Below are 20885 nucleotides of genomic sequence, written 5' to 3' on the forward strand. Positions count from 1 at the left end.
CCACCATACTACGCAGTGAACATGTCACCAACCAAAGAAAATAACATTAATAAATAATAACAATACAAATTCCCCAAGCAAATTTACATTCAGTATTTGTCAATAAACCAATGTTAGAAGACTCAAACAAGTAACAGTATTACAATAAATTGAATGCATTTACTCGAGGAAAAAGAATTTTTGAATGCCTTGCCCATGCACCACGTCTAAGATCCACCAAATTTCATTTCCATGGTTATGTCCATCTTTCATGTTAATGAATATGTTGTCCAATTCCTCTTGTTGGGGGGCCTGCAAATGTTTTGGAGGGTGGGGGTGAGTAGCCAAAAAGAACCTAATGGCCTCATTCAATTGGCTTCTTACAAGGCTGACAACTCCACCTCCTGAGTGCATGGCCGGTATGCCACAAATGTGCTGTCATTGGAAAACGAACCAGGGCTGAAACATGTAATACCTGTGTACTTGAATGCTTTCTGCTCACTGCTATCACCTAGCACTATCTGCATTGGAAATCCAAAGAATGAAAATTTCTTAAGCCACAATTCATACTACAGTTTTATCTTTATGCTAGCATTCAGCTGTATTGACCTAACAAATTGGCCTCCTCTTGTCTTCTCTTCTAATCTGTTAACTCCTTTTTGTTACTACTGTTTACAACCATCATTTTAGGAGTGAAGAGTTGGAGGTCCAAGGAAGATCATATTTCAACTCTCATTAACCTTTATTAGTCTATTATACAGGTGCTAATAGGGTACAAAGGTTCCCAGCCATTTAGCCTCAACAGAAATATCTTCTTATCGACCGTCAACCCATTCAACTTTTGGAATGAATGACAGAGTAGTAGAGTTAAAATAAAAAGAGAGGAAGTACTAAAGATAATGGTTTTGTATTATCTGATCAGCCATCTACAACAAATCAAATGGTAGATATAATCCAGTTTCCCCTCATATCTATGTTCTAGGGCTACTTGACAGGGGCTGAGAAAATGGGAATTACCCAACCTAGAAACAACACAAGGCTTCCTCCTATGAAAGAAGTGGCACATTGCTTCATTTCAAGAGCACAAGGAATTACTGATGTCACTCTTTGAGGGAAAATGTGTTATTATGAGCATAAAAAATGAGAAATTAGTGCAGAAGATACCGTGTGTGGAGCAGGATACAGTTGCAGGCAGTGATCGTAGTTCCAGATAATGGGTTGTACAGTAACAGGGAGAGGACAAAGATGGCTTTGATGAGTAATCGTAGCAACAAGCTGCAAGGAACTCAAAATATCATTAGCTTCAAACAAGGGGAATGACATAATAGAGAAAAATAGAAAGGGGGAAGCGGCTAATTCAACTCACATGTTCAAATAGATCGCTGGTTTCTTCCGTTGAAGGAGGAATCAAACAGGAACGACGCATTCGATAAAGTAGATCTTGGCGGAAAATTATGATTTCTTGTGTATAAAATTTGATCCTGAATTAACAGAAGTTGAAAATCAGTTGTAGGCATGTAGAACTGTCCTTAACAATGGAGAAGATCTAAAAGCTACCAACTGCAAAGCCAATTTGTATGCCAAGTTTACTGCGAGGTATCATGACTTCCAATACTTAGAAGAAACATCTCCACATCTTATTAACCAAAAGGCATTCTGATACATCAAATAGTAAATTATAACTTCCCTATGTATCACTTATATCACCCCAAACACCAACTCTACAAACCCCCCTTCCCCCCACCCAAAAAAAGAAAAAAAAAATTAGCATGCTCCCGTAGAAGGATAACAGAGCAATGACTCCCTGATGGTTTGTTTGAAGCACTAATCCAAAAAATATGGTGAATTCTTTATATTGAAAATTAATTAGATGGGTCTGTTAATAATACTAATCTTGAGTTTATAAGATTGTGACGAATATTTGTGTCAAAGGTGGTTATCAAGATTATGATGATGTGAATTATAAAGCCAATCTGGGCAAGTGATCATAGGGCCTGACCTGCAAGGATTACTAGTAAAGATGGCATTTGGGACATGCTTCTGGAGCTCCTCAGTTAAATATTTTGGTAAAGCACATCTTGGTAGAACTGTTGATGGACCTGAAAATGTCAAAAACAAAAGTAAGGGTGTCAATTTAGAACTGGAACCAAAAACCTGAAACAAAACCGAAGCGAACAAACCGAAAATAATCAGTTCATTTTAGACTAAATAATGCCATTTTGAACCAGACTGAATGAAGTATATCCCACGTAAACTGAACCCAAACCAAACCTAAACCTAAACCTAAACCAGAGTAAATCCTACAATCATGTGCCTTTGTTGCTTTATGTGAAACTACCTACCATGGGTATCTCTATTGAGTTGTGTAGAAAGGGTTTAAACGTACCAGATTTGACATTGTGGGCATGTATCTTCATGTGGTTGTAATTTCCTTCCCAACTATATTTGCTTCAGCAGGTGATTCTGCTTTAACTGAATTACCGAGATCATATATGAACCACAAATGAAACCAAATAAAACTGAAACTGAACCCGGTTTTGATTTGAGGTTATGAAAACTATTTAGTTTCAGTTTGTTTTGGTTTCTATATATTGTATCCTCAACTGAATAACTGAAACCGAACAAATTGACACCCAGAAGGAGCAGTAAAGTGATAGAGCTGCATATGTACAAAGAATAAAAATAAAAAATAAAAAAGAATCTCTTTAAAGATATAGCCTACCTACATCATCAGGACCCGGAATAAACAAAAATCGGCTCTGTTCTTTCAATCGTGGATGGGCTGCAATCATTTCTCCAAGTTTTCCAAACAGCAATCTGCACAAACAAATAGTATTTCGTTCACATCAATACAGCGAGTCCTATTGACAGAATTTAAAGAGGTTGTAAATGCATGCAGAGGGGCTATCTCACCTTAGACTTGAAAAAGAATGGAAGGCAAGGTTACATGGGTGAGAGCAGAAATTCCCCATCAGAACAAATAAAGAAGGAACAACCTCCACATTTTCATAACCATCCAGTACAGTAGCTAGGTTTTTCATGGTCTTTTCTACGGATAAAACAAAATTAGTGGCTCTGAAAATTAGCAAGACTAATCATTAGAAGCAGGAAATAAGAATTAGTGAATTACCTCTCCATTATCAAGCCAAACGTCAGAAAGGATAACAAACATATCATTCACTGCCTTCTTTTCCAGTTCTGCAAGTCTAAGCTACTGGAAGTTAAAAAGAAAACTAAAACATCAATTCCTAGTCAACCGAAGAACTTTCAAAGAAAAGCTACATGACATCAGTCACTTATTATTATCAATAAAGGATTGATGAAGGATACTGTTTCTTCCGCTGAGAGAGCACCACCACCAAATAAGTCAAGTCCCACAAGTGATGAAAGTGAGACATCTCGGTCCTCCAAAGGGGGAAAGCCACATGTATTGACCTGTTTTTTTAGTGAGGGGAATAGTAGGATCAGCATTTCAGTTGAAAGGCTGGAAATTCCAATGCCTAAAATGACAATCAGTGATTGATAAAGAAATCATAATGATTTGACGATACTTGCTAGCTGCTATCAACCTTAATAGTTGCATAGACATGCAAAGCTTTCATATAGGAATAAATAAAAAATAAAAAAGGGATGCAATACAGCATTAGATAACGCATGTGTACAAGTCCAGCAGCCCATATTCTCACTTATGGGATAGTTATTAATATCAACCAGGAACATTGAATTCTAAATTCATGAAAGAAGTTATTGGGTGTTTATGAACAAATGATTTAAGCTCTCTTTGGTTGGTTTTCGATTTCATTTTCTTCTAAAAATAATTCAACACATAGGTTTTGTCAAGAAATTGAAACTTATTTGGTTGCATAAGAAATCCATTTTAGTTGCTGGAATGGGATGGGCGACGAAGGGGATGTGCAAGGGCTCATGGACAGTTTGGTTGCAGAGGGAGCAGGGGTTGGGGTGGGGGAAAGGGTAGGGCAGGTATGGGGGGTTGCAAGCAAGGGTGGGAGCAAGGGGAAGGCGAGGGAGAGCGTTGTGAGCAAGGGTGGATGAGGTTGCAAGCAGGAGTGGGGAGGGTTTGCAAGGAGCAGGGATGAGGGCTGGGGAGAGAGAGGGTTGAGCAGGGATGGGGGTGGGAGGGGTTACAGAGAAGGGAGTGGAGAGACAGAGCTCCCCGGCTATCTATGGCTTTCTATTTCCCATAAACAGGGACCACAAATCATACCAAATATTCTTATAAATTGAAATCACATTAATCAAAATCAAAATCCAACCAAAGAGAGCCTTAGTATCTCCAGAAACTATCTTAAGTTTCGCGAAGTTCTATTTTGGTAAGTCTCTTCAGGGAAGTTCAAGGAAACTAAGTTGTATCAAGATGGGATTTTTCTTCAGGTGTTGTTTGGGTGCACAAGTGACTTCATCAAAATCTCTCTGGAGTCCATTAGAAACAGTGATTCCAAAAGATAACAAAAAAATATAAATTTATTAAAAAAATAAAATAAAATATGCCCATGTTTTGACAAGTGAATGTGAAAAATAAAATCCTCATGCCCCTTTTTTTTGTTCATACAGTTCAAACTTTCCATACCAATTTGTTACCGATCCATTACAAATTCAATGAGATCCAAAATTGAATGATTCATGTTTCAAAAAAGAATATAAAAGTTGATCAATATGATGAGGAATATCAGTAATGTAGAGTTAAATCTTGATCTGTGTGAGAATTCTTGATGATTCCCCCCCGGGTCTGTTCATATTCTTGGTCACCATTCAGGTTATGCTTAACTATTCCAGAGGTTCTTACAGTACTCATTCAAACTGGCATCACCAGCTGTGGGAAAAGACAGAACCCCAGCAATTATTGAAGCACATTATCTCAACATTTGAGTGCATTCTCAAAAATAGTGATGTAATACCATCTAATAAAAGATAAACAACTAAAAATAAGAATCTTCATATTCAAGAAATTGCATCAGTTACAACTTTGAAATTGTTCAGTAGCACAACTCACAACCAAGTGAGAGTTATATTAGTTCCAAAATTCAGAATCTATTAGATAATATGCAAAATGATCTGTCAAAACCAAAGGTAAGCAATTCTGACAAGGAGGGCACTGAGAAAACAAACTAACCTGAAAAATACCCTCAGGAACCATCACACCTTCTGCCACAATTATGGTGTTTTCCACGAAGAACCCCGAAGTAATTTTGTGTTAGGTGTCAAAGAAAATGACTACATTTTCCTGGATTCTAGAAGAAGAAAATAGAATCATACGTGCTCTTATTTTATGCATGTACAAGTAATTGGAGAATCCATATTCCATGCCCATAAGGAATGCACTTCAGATATCAGATCACAAAAAGTAAAGACCGTACTTCTCTTTTGGAAATTTTCATTAATTTTGGCAACGGCATTGGAAAATTGGGAAGAGAATGAAAAATGCTTTGTGAATCTAGCAATCAAGTATAGCCAAAACTTTACAATAGAAGAAACATGGGGCAAATCACATCCCATATTCTAATATGGCACTGGGACGATGCAGCGAGCTTCACTAAGCAAGGGAACCCACATGGCATAAAAAAATGAGGAAAGCTATAGGGGTCAGCTGGGTTATATGGATAACATGTTTGTCCTTTCTTTGCAAAAAATTTCTCTTTCCCTTTAGAGTAACAAAAGTCAAGCCCGTATAAATTTCTCTTTTCAGTACATCCCAAATCCTTTCCAATTTTCCTTGTCCCTTTAGGGCCTCGCCGAAAAAGGAATCATTTTGTATTACCATGACAACATCTTCTTTTATTGTCATATCTCATATACGTATCATCCTAGTCACTACAAAATGTATGGATATACAACAAAGCATGCTTTTGTCAATAAAATTCACGGAGGGACTGAATCTCAGATGCCATATCAGTTCTATATTTCTATCATAACCTTTACATTCAACTGCAGAAAAGCCTTGGGCAGCTAAAGAATAGCGCCTGAAATAATCAAGAACAAAAAAGAAGCAGCACAAAAGGTACATGGGAAAATTAAGGTTTTATGACCTGGCCTATCAAATGAACTGTTTAAACCAATTCTATATGAAATCACAGATATATTATTTGGCAAAAATTTAACAGTAAATGCATAAGTATCATATCTCAAAAAATAACCAAATAAATGAAATCATGAAACCTCATCAAGTTAGAATATTTCCAATTGGATAAAATGGAAGAACCTAATGACCCCAAGAACAGAAAAACAAAATGGGAAAACATATTTTTATATATATCAGGATGCATTTGGCAAGGTGAACCCAACAGCTGAACTACCAAGCATGTTTTCATGCTTCTGAAGAATGCATCATAAATTCACTATGGTGAACCAGTCACCCTATCCATCTTAGAAACCAAGAACGCAAATTGTGCAAGCATCTTTGAAATGGAAAAGTCATCCCACATACAAAAACATTGTTTATTGTTCATTTTAGACAACTACGGTTCAGAGGATTCTTATATGCAGTAGCTTTCAGATAAAAGAACAAACAAAACATAAAAAACTGTCACCAGGATATTGCATTGGATAAATTGACTTCTACGGATGCAGTCAAGTCTTCCAAGTAAAAATGGCCATCTTCTAACTGAGATATAACCCCCATTATCCATTTCCTCCCCATATGCCCAATCAGGGATTGAACTGGAGATATCTGCAGCCAACAAAAATAGAACATAATCTATGTCAGGCCTCCCAACTTCACAAATAAATTCCAAACCAGGATGAGAACCTCTTAGGCTTTTATAGCTTTTCTATTAAGATAAGACTAAAAGGTGATTAAGCAATACCTCGCAGCCTCCAGATTCCATCATTTCCATATCAAATGCAGGTTTTGAAAAATGCTGGTGCCGGGAAATCCTCTGAAGCAGCAACTGATACCTATTCCTGTATAAAGCAGCTTTAGCAGAAGCATCTCCATGGATCGGGAGCTTCCCTGCATGCCTGTAGGAGAAAGTTCACATAATTAGATAGATAGAGCCACATTTTATCACAAGTTTCACTGTAAGTCCTTACATCCACTCTTGCCTTGTGATTTTCATAATTGCTGGTGAAATTGACTAAATGGGAAAAAAAAAATTGAAAATTAATAAATGGACATAAATAAATAAAAAAGGACTTACTCATAGAATATTTTTTTGATGGGATCATAGCAAAATTTTGGGATTACGAAGGCATCAATTATGCGAAGAGCAGATCGATTGCTGGTGCTAGGATTCACCTCAACCGCAGCATCGGCTTCCAATAAAAGGCTGACGACCCGATGCACAGAATCCTTGTCGAGTATGGACGATTTAACTGCAATTGATGTTGTAATTATTCTTTGAATATGGTACAAAAGATATAGAAATTGAGTAAACCCAGAAAAATAAAAAGGGGAAAAGAGATGAAGAAGAAGCGGAGAGATTGAGGGTTTTGGGAAAGAGGGGATAATAGGGCTTACGGGATTCCTTCTCGATTTCGTCGAGGAGAAGATCGAGAGCTTCATCTTCGGCGTCTTCGAAGTGGCTGAGGAAGGAGAGTACCTCTTCGAGAGAATCGACTTTCAGAGTATAGCCTCTGATCTTGAACCTCCTCTGAACCTTCTTCCTCGTCCCCGCCCCCATTTAGGAAACCCTTGTTAGCCTCAGAAAGTATGTGTCACTGTGTGTTACTGTGAGGCTCTCGAGATCTATCCTGTCTTCTTGTAGAAATGGCGGGAAATACGATCTAGTCGAGGCTATGTTTGGCAGTCAAGACAAGAAAAAAAAAGAAAAAAGAATCTAGAATAGAAAAAGAAAAAAAAAATAAATGGTGATAAAATAAAAAGAGTATGTATGTTTGATTATTGAGAGAAGAAAATAAAATAAAATAAAAAATTCAAAAAATTTTGAATTTTAAGAAAAAAATAGACACATAGGAGATCATTGTGTAATTATTCATTTTTTGTCTTATTATCTTTTTATATTTTCTCATGTTTTCTTGTATTTTTAGCAAGAAAATTTTTAGGGAACAAAATAAAATTTCACAATTCTTAAGAGGAATTTTGAATTTGAAAAGAGAATCTCTTGGGTGAAGACATACCAAGTGCAATGAAAATTTCTTCACCCAATCTTTTCTTTTCTTTTCTTTTCTTTTCTTTTCTTCTCCTGGCTACCAAACACAGCCTTAAGGTGCATGTGGCGGTAAAATGGTACTCTGTTTGGGTGCCAAGAAAAGAAATGGAAAAGAAAAAAAAAAAACATTTCATGCCGTTTGATTTTGTAAGGAAGAAAAACAATTTATTTGATCGAAACAAATGAGGGGTGCCGTCAGAATTCGGGAGATCTTCTGCGACTTAGGGGCCCTGGCCCCTGCGATGTCTCTCTTTCTATTTCCTCCCCCCTCTCTCTCTACTTCTCCTGCTCTAGTACTCTCTCCCACTGCTATGCTTACGTTCCGCACAGCTCCCTGAATATTGCATAGCCTCCCTGGCTGCAAACTTTTTTGCTACAAATTTTGCAAATCTAACGAAGATTTAAGCCCTCAAACCTATCACTATCCCTACCATTCGAGTGCCCACGACGCTATTTCTCTTTCTATTTCCTCCCCCCTCTCTCTCTACTTCTCCTGCTCTCATACTCTCTTCAACTGCTATGCTTACGTTCCGCACAACTCCTTGAATATTGCATAGCCTCCCTAGCCGCAAACTTTTTTGCTACAAATTTTGTGAATCTGGCGAAGATTTAAGCCCTCAAACCTATCACTATCCCTACCATTCGTGTGCCCACGATCCATCCCCCCACCAACCCCCCCCCCTCTCCTCTTTCTCTCTCTCACTATGAGTTTTTCATATGAAAACTAATTTTATCTTGCCCTCTCAGGTTTTTTTACTATTTTTTTTTTTTGGGTAAAGTTTATCTTCGCTATCAAAACATCAGGAAAATGTGGAGGTCAAGAAGCCGTACAAAACCTAATTGATTTTTTTTTTCATGACATCCAAACATGGGGTAAATAAACTCGGGATCATGCGGTGGCCCCTAATCTAGCCTGTGTGGGTCTTGCACCCAAAAATTAAGAATTCCTTTCTCTTTTTTTCTTTTGCAAAAGATTTCTTAGACTCCATACTTTTAATTTTGTCATGTGGACAGAAAATGTGACTATTTTGTAGTTTATGACCTAATTCAAGAGGGTCAAAGAAAACAATCGGATTGTACAGTCCCTACACCTAGACACAAGGGCATCTAAAATTATTGCCCCCCTATGAAATAAATAATTTCATTGATGTTGATGCCCTTATGCATGCTTTCATTGACCCCCAGACACTTGTGCAAGAGCCATGTGTTCAAGACACGATCTCTTGCCCTTCAATCAAATAGGTACCTCTGCATGTTAAACAAAAAAAGAACTATGGCATTTGAAAACACAGAATGGTAGCTCAAAAGACATCATTTCATTTTTACGTGAGGAAAGAGACACGCACACAACTACTAGCTTATCCTACAGGATCTCTCTTTTTCAATAATCATCATCATCATTGTCCAAAATAATTTATTTTACCAAACATTTAAAAGCATTGTGAGATCAAACTTAATTAAATAATGACTAAATGAGGTAGAGCCATTGGGTCGCATGTATACTATGACATTCGTTATCTAACATGCGTTGGCGGCATGCATACTATGAAACTTTGCGTTTGGAATGTGCTGTTTAATGCCCATAACAGATCTACCTCTCCCCCTTTTGAAAGAGGACTTTATATCTGATTGACGTTGTTTATACAAGAAGTTTGCTAGGGTTTCTTTTGGGTCGTCCATACCCTATCTTGGAAGACCGCCATTTATAGCATGTCAAACAGCATGATCATATTCCCCTCTTTTTCTTTTTTTTGGTATGATATTCCACTCCTTGGCTTTCGGTATTTTACGTCCGGGCCTTGTGTATTTCATGCCCTTATGGACTTATCTACTTTATATTTCACGGCTTTATTTGAATGAAGTTTCAATTACCAAAAAATACTACTAATATGGTAGAATCAGGGAACGGTCAAGGATCATACCTGAGTTCTCTTGATTCAAGTTAAATGAAGGGATGCTGTGGCAATTCCAAGGGTTATACAGATACAGACAAGCTAGACAGGAAATGTAAAATTTCGTCTCCATCTTTAACTATATTTCCTACCATGGATACTCTTCATCCTCCTCAACTCACACTTTAGTCAAAACATTTACCATTTATGGGAGGTGAAAAATAGTACTTACTTTCTGCCACATGACAACAAGCTTTTGGATGGAAGTTTTACCACATCAGCAGAAGACGGCACTGAAACAGTGCAGACAACATTGGTCTTGTTCTTAGGTGCCAACTGAACTTCCAAACAACTCCATTAGACCAAAACTCATCTGATTTTGGATATGTATTACACATACACTACTGCATGAAAAGAAATCAGAAAATTTGAGGGTGACCCCATGCAAAATTTTCATAAACTTATACATAAGCAATCAAAAGTCACTCTAATATTCATCCAAAAAAAAAAAGTCACTCTAAGCCTAGTGAGACACAATGGATGCAGACTCTAATTGAGTTTGATCCTTGTTAAATGTGTTCCAGTCAACTTCCCTCAGCATTTTAAACTTTTCTTCAAATGTCAAAAAACCTGTTCCTGGAGTAACCAGCCCACAAGTTCCAGCTTTATGGAGCAAAATCACACTTGCCCCCATGTCTGGGCCATGAAGCTTTCCAGTCAGCAACACACGAAGAGGCATAAAGAGAGATTTCCCCTGTTATGATCAAGGAGATGGGAGTAGTTTCAGTTCAGTTCAAGATGACATGTAGAGAAGAGATACTAAAACAAAATTTGGTAAAGGATGGTAGTCATCTAACAACCAGCTAGAACCAACCTTGCGCTTCATTGACTTGCCAAAGCTCTTTACCCACTTCTGCCAACCAGCATGGCCTTCTTCAAGCGCAGCATGGAACTCACCACTGTCATAGGCAGCTAGGAGATTGGCTGAAACTTCAGACAGCTTGTCTTCCAAAACAGATTTTCCCTCAGGACTGCACATGGAACACATGCTGTTACATTTATCAAAAACTAAAAGTAACACTAATGTAACTGGACCAACTAATCCTAAATAAGATTTTGAGTTTGTTAAATTTCTAGAATATTAAATGGGAAGTGGTTTTCTGTCTGGGATCGTGGCCTACACCAGCACTCCCTGTGCTTATCTTTCTCCTCCCTCAAACAAAGGGTAGGATGTCTTTCCACAAAGGGAGGAGAGAGATAAACACATGGGAGCGTTGGGGTTGGCCAAACCCCCGGACAGAGTTTTTTTTTCCCATATTAAATTTAATCAATTTCAGAGGGGAGCAAATTATGCAGCCAATTCATAAAAGATGGGATGGGAATATTTACTCTGTGACTGTTTTGGGAACACTCCATGATCCCTATACATTTATATTCTTGTGCCATTTTTGCATTCAAACTCAAATGTCCTAATCATCTAGTTATGACTTTCAAATGAACAGTTGAAAATACAAATTATACCATGGACCAAAAGGAGGAAAGAGAAGGGCCAAAAAGAGGCAAGGGAAAAAATAAATGGCAAAAGACAAAAATGTTCCAAAATCTCCGATGGTCTCGAGTAAGAAATGGTTGCAAGTCTAAAAAATATTCTACGTAACATGAAACTTTAAATTCTCAGTAGATACCTTGACAAAGTATCATACAATGGATATGATAGCAAGTTTGAAAGTACTTTCTCTGCATCAGTGACCAAGTCGATCCCATCTTTGAGTAGGTCAACAGCTTCCTATTTTAGAAATATGCTTCCCAACGATCAGAAGATGATATTTGATAATAAGTACAGAAGTCAGCCTCGGAAATGAAAGATATTAAGTATATCCATTAATATTAATCCCACCATGCTTGGAAGTAAGGAAGTGTTGACCAACAAGCATCTAACCATATATTCCTTAGACCCAGCCACCACAAAAAGGGGGGGGGGGGGGGGATGTTAAAAGCAAACAAATTGAGTAAGATGATCAAGCATCCCCAACTACTCAGAGGGCCTTCAAAGTTTCAAGCCATTCTATCCTAAGTAAAACCAAAAATGATAAGAAGACAAAAAATGCTGGTGTCCTCAGTGGAACATTAGAAGCTAACTAGCTCAAGGGAAATGATAATTCTTCTTCTTACTCTTATAAACAGCGCTTCTGATTCTCTGAGGATTCCGGTGCTCTTCCAGTGTTCACCTAAAAGCTTTGTCAACTCTCCTGATGGAAGAGCTCTTAAATACTGACCATTCATCCACCTTTGGTTTATAAGAAGAAATAAGAAAGAAAAAACTATTTCAGAGAACTAGTAAAAACCCTAAAACACACAGGAAAATGAGAGGCAAAATGACCTCTGAGTGGCCCACCTAGGAGGCTAGGAAGGCCTTCCCAAGTGGCCCACACTTATTGTGCCATGTGGATAGATGACGTAGCTATTCCAATCGTTGGAAAGAGAGGGCATGGTCTGGATTAGTCACATGTCAAATTACAAAGCTTAATTCAATCAAATATCACCATGTTGCATGCATCCCCATGAAACTCCATGCACGTCTATAGTACTCCAACTGCTACTGAGCACTCTCCTGTACTCCTGATTTTTCAAAGCTCTATCTGGCCACTTGGCAAACTCCTTTTGAGTTAAAATTTGATATGCGAGCAAGAGACCTAGGGGTCTAACTGTTCACAAAATTCAGCCTCAATGGAGCAACCACATGGCAGATATTTGGGTGACCTTGAGGCCTTCCTATGTCATGCAGGAAAGAGGGCCTCGAAGAAATATATCAACATGTGTGTTTGGCAAAGAGCAGCTCGAAAAAAGCAAAGTTACCTTAACTTTGTCAAATCGAATATAGCCCCACTCTTGTTGACACGACCAATTGAAAAATTTTCGACTGTAAAACCACAATTACAAATTCGAGTCAAAGACACATAATGAAATTGAAAACCAGTCTGATTGTATTATGACACCCAACATAAAAGCGTGAACAATTTTTTCAAGCTAGTGAAAATTACTAACCAAGGTGCTCAAGCGTGTAAAACTCATTTTCAGTACCATCACCCCAACCCAAGAGTGCTAGGTAGTTCACCATTGCTTTTGGCAAAAATCCCATCTCCCTGAACTGTCACAGTAACCCAGGAGAAAACTCAAAACCAAATGAAACAAGTTACCAACTAAACCATAGGAAATTATAATTGTCTCAGTACCTGACCAACTGAAGTTGCACCATGACGCTTTGACAGTTTACTCCTATCAGGAGCAAGAATTAGCGATACATGTGCAAAGTGAGGCATAGGAAATCCTAAAGCCTGTGATAGAATAAAATAGATAATCCAGAATTAATTATTCCTTGCAGTGGTAAAAGAAAACATCAGCTAATTAAAGAGCTTAATTGGGAAAAAAAATTAAAAGAACTACAATTTACCTTGTAAATAAGTGCCTGCCTTAGGGTGTTGGGTAAATGCTCTTCTGCCCTGAAATGCAAGTTTTAAGACATAAAACCCAATTGAGAACAAGAAATCTCAGTATGGAATTGCAATAATCTGCAAACAGTAATTCAACTAACATAATAAAACATTTTCACATTGAAAAGACCAACTTTTACCTTATAACATGTGAGATAGCCATGGTAGCATCATCTACTGTGACACAGAAGTTGTATACAGGTTGGCCATTGCTTCTCATGATCACAAAATCCCCAAGTGTGTCTAAGCCCCAACTGACCTTCATGACACTATCAATAAAATTAACAAGATATACAAGAGAATATCTGTCACCGAATGCAACATTAAGTGTGAAAATGCATTACAACAACATATAAACTATCAAAATGCTATAATAAGATCCACAAGAACTGATAGTGAAACTAAAAGTTATTAATGATTAGCTCACTGCAAGAAAGTTCAAGAATGGAATTTACTTCACCACGAATAAGGTCGTCAATTTTTAGAGTTCCATCCTTTGGCACACGGAAGCGGTATGTATGAGGCGTTCCTTTTTCCAATTCTTCTTGTACTTCTTCATCTGTTGCACGGGCCCACCGTCCAGTATAGACTGGTGGCAATTGTTTTAGTTTTGCTATCTCCTTCATTTTTTCCAGTTCCTGGAAAGGATCATATTGAAAACCTTACATTAGGAATCTGTAAGGTTCCTATTAGCAAGCTACGAATGTACAAAACAACAATTATTCAAGCTTTATTGAACTCTTAGGATCTGTTAGGTAACGATCCTATTCCAAACGAATACTTCTGAGTCAAATATATATTTTTCTGTTTCTGTTCAAAAGGAGTAATTCTACAAGTTAGGATGTGCTTGATAACATGGAAAACTTCTCTCTTTCCTCCTCTCATCTCTCCCATTTTGCATGACAATCCCATAACTCCCTTTAGCAACTTTCACGTACAGTACATGTGCATAACTCTCATGTTAACAAACAAGATGCCTGCACACATAAATTGATACAGATAAAACACATCCTTGGGATTTAATTAGAATTCTTAAACCCAACCAGAAGGCTTTTGCTTTACACATATCACAACCAGTAATTGAATGCCATAAGCCCATAAGAGAAAATGAGAGAGAGAGAGAGAAAGAGGGAGGGAGAGAGATGGAGACTAATAAATTCCAATACCTCGTTAGAACAGAAACAGTGATAAACATGACCAGACTTGAGAAGCTTCTCAGCATATTGCTTGTATAAAGAATTTCGTTCTGATTGCCTGTATGGGCCATAATCTCCACCAACATCAGGACCTGCATGTTTAAAGTTACAGAACAACAGCATCATCTTCTGCTGCTTCATGGATATTTCAAGCTTTAGGACACATTTCAAACAACTATCTAACTTGAATGTTGGAAATTGCATATAGCCTATACGGCAGAAAGCCTACAATCTTATTACACAGAGTAAAATCAATTTTTAGCTTGCCAAGATTTTTCGGCATACTTTGAGTTTCAGAACATCATGTCAAGTGGAAGAATAGACTTTATGCTTTTATTCTGAATAATGTTTTAGTGTAATACCTATCAAGAAACCACAAATCTTATATTTGGGTGTCTGAAGTAAAGGAAGCTTTAAAGGGGATGAAAATAGGTAAAGCAATATGTCCAGATAGAATTCCAATAGAGGTGTGAAAGAGCTTAAGAATATGTGGAATAACTTGGCTAACTAGGTTGTTTAATAAGATTACAAGCACAAGAAAAATGTCAGATGAATAGAGGAGAAGCATTGTGATTCCAATTTATTAAAATAAGAGTAATATTCAAAGCTGGACTAGGTATAGAGGAATAAAACTGACAAGTCATACCATAAAATTATTGGAGAGAATAATTAAAACCGCCTACGACAAGAAACTAATATCTCGGATATTTAATTTCGTTTTATACTAGAAAGATCAGCCACAAATGCTATTAATCTGCTTAGGTAACTAATGAAAAGATTTAGAAAAGGTAAGAAGGATCTCCATATGGTCTTTATTGACTTAGAAAAGTTTATGACAGTCTCCCTGGAAAGTTAATTTGGCTAGTATCAAAGAAGAAAAGTGTTCTAATAAGTAAACATGTGGACATAGGCAAAGTTATGTTAAGTGGTCTAGTAACTGGTGTAAGAACCCGAGGAGGATGGGGGGTAGTGAATTCCTAATTACAATTGAATTACATCAAGAAAAACTTTGAGCCCATATTTGTTTGCGCTAATCATATACGAACTGACTAGAGACATTCAAGATCATACCCCTTTGTGTATGCTTTTTGTTGATGATATTGTTTTCATGGATGAAACAAAAGCAGGGATAAGTGTAAAGTTGGAATTATGGAGATCAACCTTGTAATCTAAGATTTTCCAATAGGTAGAACAAAAACATAGTACAATAGGGATCCATGTAACCGACCCCATTTAGTCAGAATAGAGCTAAGTTGAGTTGAGTTGAGAACAAGAACATAGCATATGGTGTGTAACTTTAGTAACAATAGGACTGGAAGGGAGGGGTGAAAATTGATGGTAGGGAGATACCGCAAAGTGAAAATTTTAGGTACCTAGGTTCAATTATAAATAAAGAAGGAGAAACAGAGGATGATGTTGCACAAAGAATTAAAATAGGGTGGATGAAGTGGAGTGTTGTGTGATCAACATCTTCGTTTAGAACTCAAGGAAAATTTTTATAGGATAGTAATACGACCGGCAATGAAGTATTGAGCTGAATATTGGACAATGAAGAAACAACATATAAATAAACTTAATTTAGCTAAAATGAGAATGTTGAGATTGATGAGTATTAAAACTAGAAAAGATAATACATGAATAAAAAAAATTAGAGCAAATTTAGGAGCATCTATAATACATGTTTATTTTTATGAAAGTCGTTTGAGGTGGTATGGACATTGGCAATGGAGGCCTTTTAATGCTCCAGTATGCAGGGGTGATTTGATTCAGATTAAAGGACTTTAAAAGAGCCAAGTGTAGGCCTAAAGTTTCTAGGAGAAGTGGTGAGGAAAGACATGCGTAGCTCAGGACTAATAACAATTTGTCTTTGAATAGAATTGATTGTAGAAAAAGGATCCATGTAGCCAACCCATGGGATAAAGCTGAATGGAGTTGAGTTGAGTTTTTTGAAAATCTGAGACTAACAAACGACATGATTAAATATAACCTTGAGGAGCATTTGAATATTAAATAGGGATGACAGGCATGGTTAAAGACTTACGTCTAGCACATTAATGAATATGTTCGACCAACCCTAAAATATACTTGAATATATAAGTATAAAAGTAAATTCTTTGACACTAAGATGAATTAGTCAAAGTACAATTTGGCATATATGTTCAGGGAGATTTGGCATTTGAGGTTGGTGGTACCCAAAGCAGTGGACAATTCTTGGACTTCATCCATGAGCATTTCATTCCAGTGGAACTTTAGTGTCATATTAAGTACTTCCTCTTCTTCATTTTTCACTTACTATTAATACTCCTAATCGTACAACCTCCTTGACAGTGTCATCCCTAACTTTCCTTTACCTAATCAATATCCTATAGCCAAATACCAAACCTACTTATCACCCAACCCAAAAAATGCCCCCGCTATAAAAAATAAAACACAAAGTCATCGGAGAAATTCAATTCTTCATGTTCCTGGCCTGAGTCTTCATTTATTAATTCATATATTCCTTCTTCTCACTTTTGAGAAATTCAATACGTGATGCCTTCATCAACTCCATAAACTCACCTACTTTCGGAACCTGGAACTAACCTATGAACTCAAACCGATTCAAACTTTGTCAACAGAACCTTTATATATATATTTGATAGGCAGGGAGGGGAAGGTAACAACCAAGAGGCTTGAACTCAAGACCTCCTGGTGTGCGTGGGCTTTGCACACCACAGCCGCACCAACTGCACTAGGCAATTGTTGTTAAATGAACTTTATAATAACTGATGCTTAAATTTACCTTATTCTACAGCCCACACAACCGCTTCCACTAAAAGCTTGGTTGTTGGCTTGAAAAAATAGCCACGTGGGCTGTTCCACTAGCCGCCCAATCATAGTGCCAGTTAGCATATTGAATATCTAGCATGCGCAACAGAACTTGAAACCCTATGTAGGGTATTGCATTTTGACTGAAATTTTATGGACTATTAATTGATTTGGCCATATTATATCAGCAGAGTTTAGTGATCTATAGGGGTGATTCAGCATAACCAGTAAGACTTGAAATTTTATTCTTGGATAGGCTTATTAGCCAGCATTATTAGGGTGTGGTTCTCAGATCTCAGGTTAGACGCCAACACTTGTGCCTCGCCCCCTTGTATCTATTGCTACTTCACTATGGTGGGTGCCTCTATGCAGGTGTGGAGGACCCAGGAATTTTCCATTGAGGGAGCCACAAATTACCTTTCATATGCCTACATATACATGAATGAAGCCGTCAGTAGTTGGGAGAGGGAAATTAAGAGGCTTTTCAAAATTTTGATGAGACTTAGTCCTCCTTCCCGCACCCTGCCTTTGTGTGCCTCAGCTTGCCTTAAGTACTTCCGGTTCTTTTGTGCTTTCTTGTGCCTTCGTACACCTATAGTCGGGGCTACTTTATTAAGTAAACAAAGAATGAACTCTTAAGGTTTGCATATTGTAAAGTTTGGTTGTATCGGTTTCAATTTTGCCATCTTAATTTGTAGGTAGCCATGCATTGGACTGTAGCAGTTGACCTAAACTCGAGGTTTACATGGATAGAAGGCGGTGTTGTTAGAGGCTTCTCAGATCCAATAAAAAAAATGGCATACCCAATCACAAGGCTCCCGCCATTTTGGGGTCTGTGGAGGGGTCCCAATGTACGCAGCCTTACCCCCATTTTATAGCGATGCTGTTTCCCAATTCTCAGATCCAATAATCAATAAAAATTTGCATTTCCTCTTTCCTTTTTGACACAGTGCGAAAGCTGGAATGAGTAGTTAGATAGGCAAATACCTTCATCCCAATCAAGGCCAAGCCATGAAAGGTCCCGTAGCACTGCTTCCTCAGACTCCTTTGTAGATCTCTCCAAGTCAGTATCTTCGATTCGAAGAACAAACTTTCCACCATTGGACCTGAAAAAGAAATGTTCTTTAATTTGTAACCATAGAGAAAGATGGAAACTTGAAGTATTTCAAACGCCGCAACATGAGTTGTCATACTTGAAAGGAAAAAAAATACTCAATTATAAAAGAAACACTAAGATGAAAACTCTTCATAACTTTCCATTAGATATGCCTACATTTCTTCGGTGTAATGTGAAATTGTCCTCACATCAGAAATGTAACAGTAAGCTTGATGAGAAAGGGAACAAATCAGTGCAGGAACCAAAAGAAATGATACAGGATAAGCAGTGCTGATGCAATGACTCCGGGTATCAGATTCCATAAATCCATTATAATTTAGGATAAAGAAATAAAATGGTGAAGTCAATACCATAGAATGAAAAGTTTAATCCCTGCAGAACGTGACACTTAAATCACAGACAATTGCAATATAACTAAGAAGGAGGTGCATTTTGTTCCCCTCGAAATGATTTAATATCACGACTGATGGTTCGAGCGAGATAATAATAAATGGAAGAAACCAAACCAGACGAACCTCGCAAATAGGTAATTGAAGAGAGCTGTTCTTGCTCCACCAACATGGAGATTCCCCGTCGGCGAAGGAGCGAAACGAACACGAACTTCCCCTTCAGCTCTCTTGGGAAGACCATCACCAGGAATGGCAGAAGCGCAAATAGAGAAATTCCTCCGAAGAGGAGAGAAACACAGTTTATAGATAGATGGTTGACGGAAGAACGGAGAAGCAACCTCTGGAAAAACCCTGATTCTCATCCATGGCGATCCTACCAGAGTCGCCATTTTAAGCTTCAGCTGAGCCTTTGCTCTTCTTTTCTTCCCAAGTTATAAAGCTACATAAGCAGAAGGAAGGCTATCCGGGTGCGTGATTGAAATGTCTCTTTCTGGGGTGTTTTGGTAAATAGATTCGCTATCCCAGAAGACAATAGTGAGAAAACCCCAACTTACCCTTGAAACACTTCGACTGCGAATCCACGAAACGAATCAGGTAACATAAAAGGCCAAAAACATGTTCCAACCATTGTTGGTTAAAATGCATTTAAAATGAGGTTGCCATTTTTTTTTGTTTAAAACGTGTTTTCTCGTATGTTACTATACAATATGGGGAAAAACAGAAACGGCAAAAAATTCCATTTTAAACTCTTTTTAAATGACCGTTTTAAACGCGTATCTGTATTTTAAGGGTAAAATATAAATTTTATTAAACAAACAAAAAAAAATACCATGAGTAGAAATGAAGACGATAGTATACTTGGGTTTTGGTTTTTAACTTCCACACTATCTATATAGGAAAACAATATCGTCTTTTTGTAGCCCATTGAGTAAGGATAAGCTAAAGCTAACAACATCTCATATTCTTGTAATCCATTGGACTATTTTATCTTGAAACTCTCAAAAACTTTTAAAACGTTAGATGCAAGTATACAGGTAATAGTCTCTCAAATTGTATAAGTATACTATCGTTTTTTTTTTTTTTTTTTTTTCATTCTTTTGAAAACTACATGTTTAATATTCGTATCATTCATTCTTGTCCGTTTGCCATTCCCTTTGTTTGATCATACCGTTCATCTTTTTATCTGTTTAAAATCCACACCATACATCTCTGTTTTTTTGCCATTCCCATCTTAATTAACAATGGTTTTAACATTAGAATTTTGTTTCAAAACCAAATTTTGACATGGAAACAAAAAGCCCCGATTTAATTTGAAAATTCGTTTTGAAACATAATGACTACCAAAAGCAGCTGAATGTTCTTTTGAGAAGGATCCATTACCAATCCTAGCCTTTTTTTTTTTTTTTTTTTTTTTTAATGGTAAATCCCTAATGCTTATCCTTACAACATATAGGAACATCTAATTTAGACATAAACCATGAAATTTCAAGGGGAGTATCCAAATTTTCAAAAGATTACCCTTTTTTATTTTATTGTGTGAGCCATTAGCGAACATCCTCATTATCCACCCAAACTTTGCACACCCTGTATGTTACCTTTGGCTTTTTAACTTAAACATAAACTCTAAAAATCTATAACCCATAGAAACACAATAAAAATTTATTCTTCATCTCAAAAATTTAATAGGAAAAAAAGTATGAAAGACAACGTGGTCCCTATGCCCAGACACAAGGATACGAAATGATGCCCCACCCCTCATAATAGGTAGAAAGCTTGCCCCTAACAATGATTATATGTGTGTTGTAACTGGCCCACTATGCTTTTCAAGAAAACATCTTTCAAATTTAATTAAAATAAAATAATAGACACCATTCACAACAACCAGAA

General features: G+C 37.3%; 2 protein-coding genes across 3 annotated transcripts; both read right to left on the reverse strand.

Moving 5' to 3' along the window:
- Positions 1-22: 22 nt before the first annotated feature.
- Positions 23-7688, reverse strand: LOC122080190 (DNA polymerase epsilon subunit B). Of its 2 annotated transcripts, XM_042647107.1 has the most exons (14): positions 7454-7688; positions 7134-7308; positions 6801-6954; positions 6533-6664; positions 5111-5188; positions 3310-3414; positions 3110-3190; positions 2893-3023; positions 2702-2796; positions 1979-2078; positions 1346-1460; positions 1144-1254; positions 455-500; positions 23-291 (listed from the first exon to the last, which is right to left on the reverse strand). In XM_042647107.1, exons 1-14 carry the CDS (start codon positions 7614-7616, stop codon positions 254-256), a joined length of 1524 nt encoding a protein of 507 aa, XP_042503041.1. In that variant the 5' UTR covers positions 7617-7688; the 3' UTR covers positions 23-253. The 2 variants fall into 2 exon arrangements, with proteins under 2 accessions (XP_042503041.1, XP_042503040.1); XM_042647106.1 differs by having other exon boundaries at positions 23-500; positions 7454-7687.
- Positions 7689-10354: 2666 nt separating this feature from the next.
- LOC122078144 (glutamate--tRNA ligase, chloroplastic/mitochondrial) lies at positions 10355-19447 on the reverse strand. The gene is made up of 13 exons (XM_042644005.1): positions 19125-19447; positions 18480-18598; positions 14655-14776; positions 13944-14126; positions 13629-13747; positions 13449-13497; positions 13231-13332; positions 13043-13145; positions 12854-12917; positions 12170-12284; positions 11683-11783; positions 10872-11028; positions 10355-10751 (listed from the first exon to the last, which is right to left on the reverse strand). The coding sequence occupies exons 1-13, from the start codon at positions 19385-19387 to the stop codon at positions 10521-10523; spliced, it is 1728 nt and encodes a 575-aa protein (XP_042499939.1). The 5' UTR covers positions 19388-19447; the 3' UTR covers positions 10355-10520.
- Positions 19448-20885: the final 1438 nt, after the last annotated feature.

Source organism: Macadamia integrifolia, chromosome 5 (genome assembly GCF_013358625.1).
Source record: "Macadamia integrifolia cultivar HAES 741 chromosome 5, SCU_Mint_v3, whole genome shotgun sequence".
Lineage (NCBI taxonomy): Eukaryota > Viridiplantae > Streptophyta > Magnoliopsida > Proteales > Proteaceae > Macadamia > Macadamia integrifolia.

Bases quoted from the DNA above. Each gene is read 5' to 3' on its own strand.
- LOC122080190 (XM_042647106.1), bottom strand. From the start codon at position 7,616: ATGGGGGCGGGGACGAGGAAGAAGGTTCAGAGGAGGTTCAAGATCAGA. The intron at 6,955-7,133 runs GTAAGTCCTTTT...TTTCTCCTACAG, and splicing joins ATCAAAAAAATATTCTATGA to GCATGCAGGGAAGCTCCCGA. The intron at 1,255-1,345 runs GTGAGTTGAATT...AGTTCCTTGCAG, and splicing joins CCAGCGATCTATTTGAACAT to CTTGTTGCTACGATTACTCA.
- LOC122078144 (XM_042644005.1), bottom strand. From the start codon at position 19,387: ATGGCGACTCTGGTAGGATCGCCATGGATGAGAATCAGGGTTTTTCCA. The intron at 13,498-13,628 runs GTAAAAGTTGGT...CTTGCATTTCAG, and splicing joins GCTATCTCACATGTTATAAG to GGCAGAAGAGCATTTACCCA. The intron at 13,333-13,448 runs GTAAATTGTAGT...ATTCTATCACAG, and splicing joins GGCAGGCACTTATTTACAAG to GCTTTAGGATTTCCTATGCC.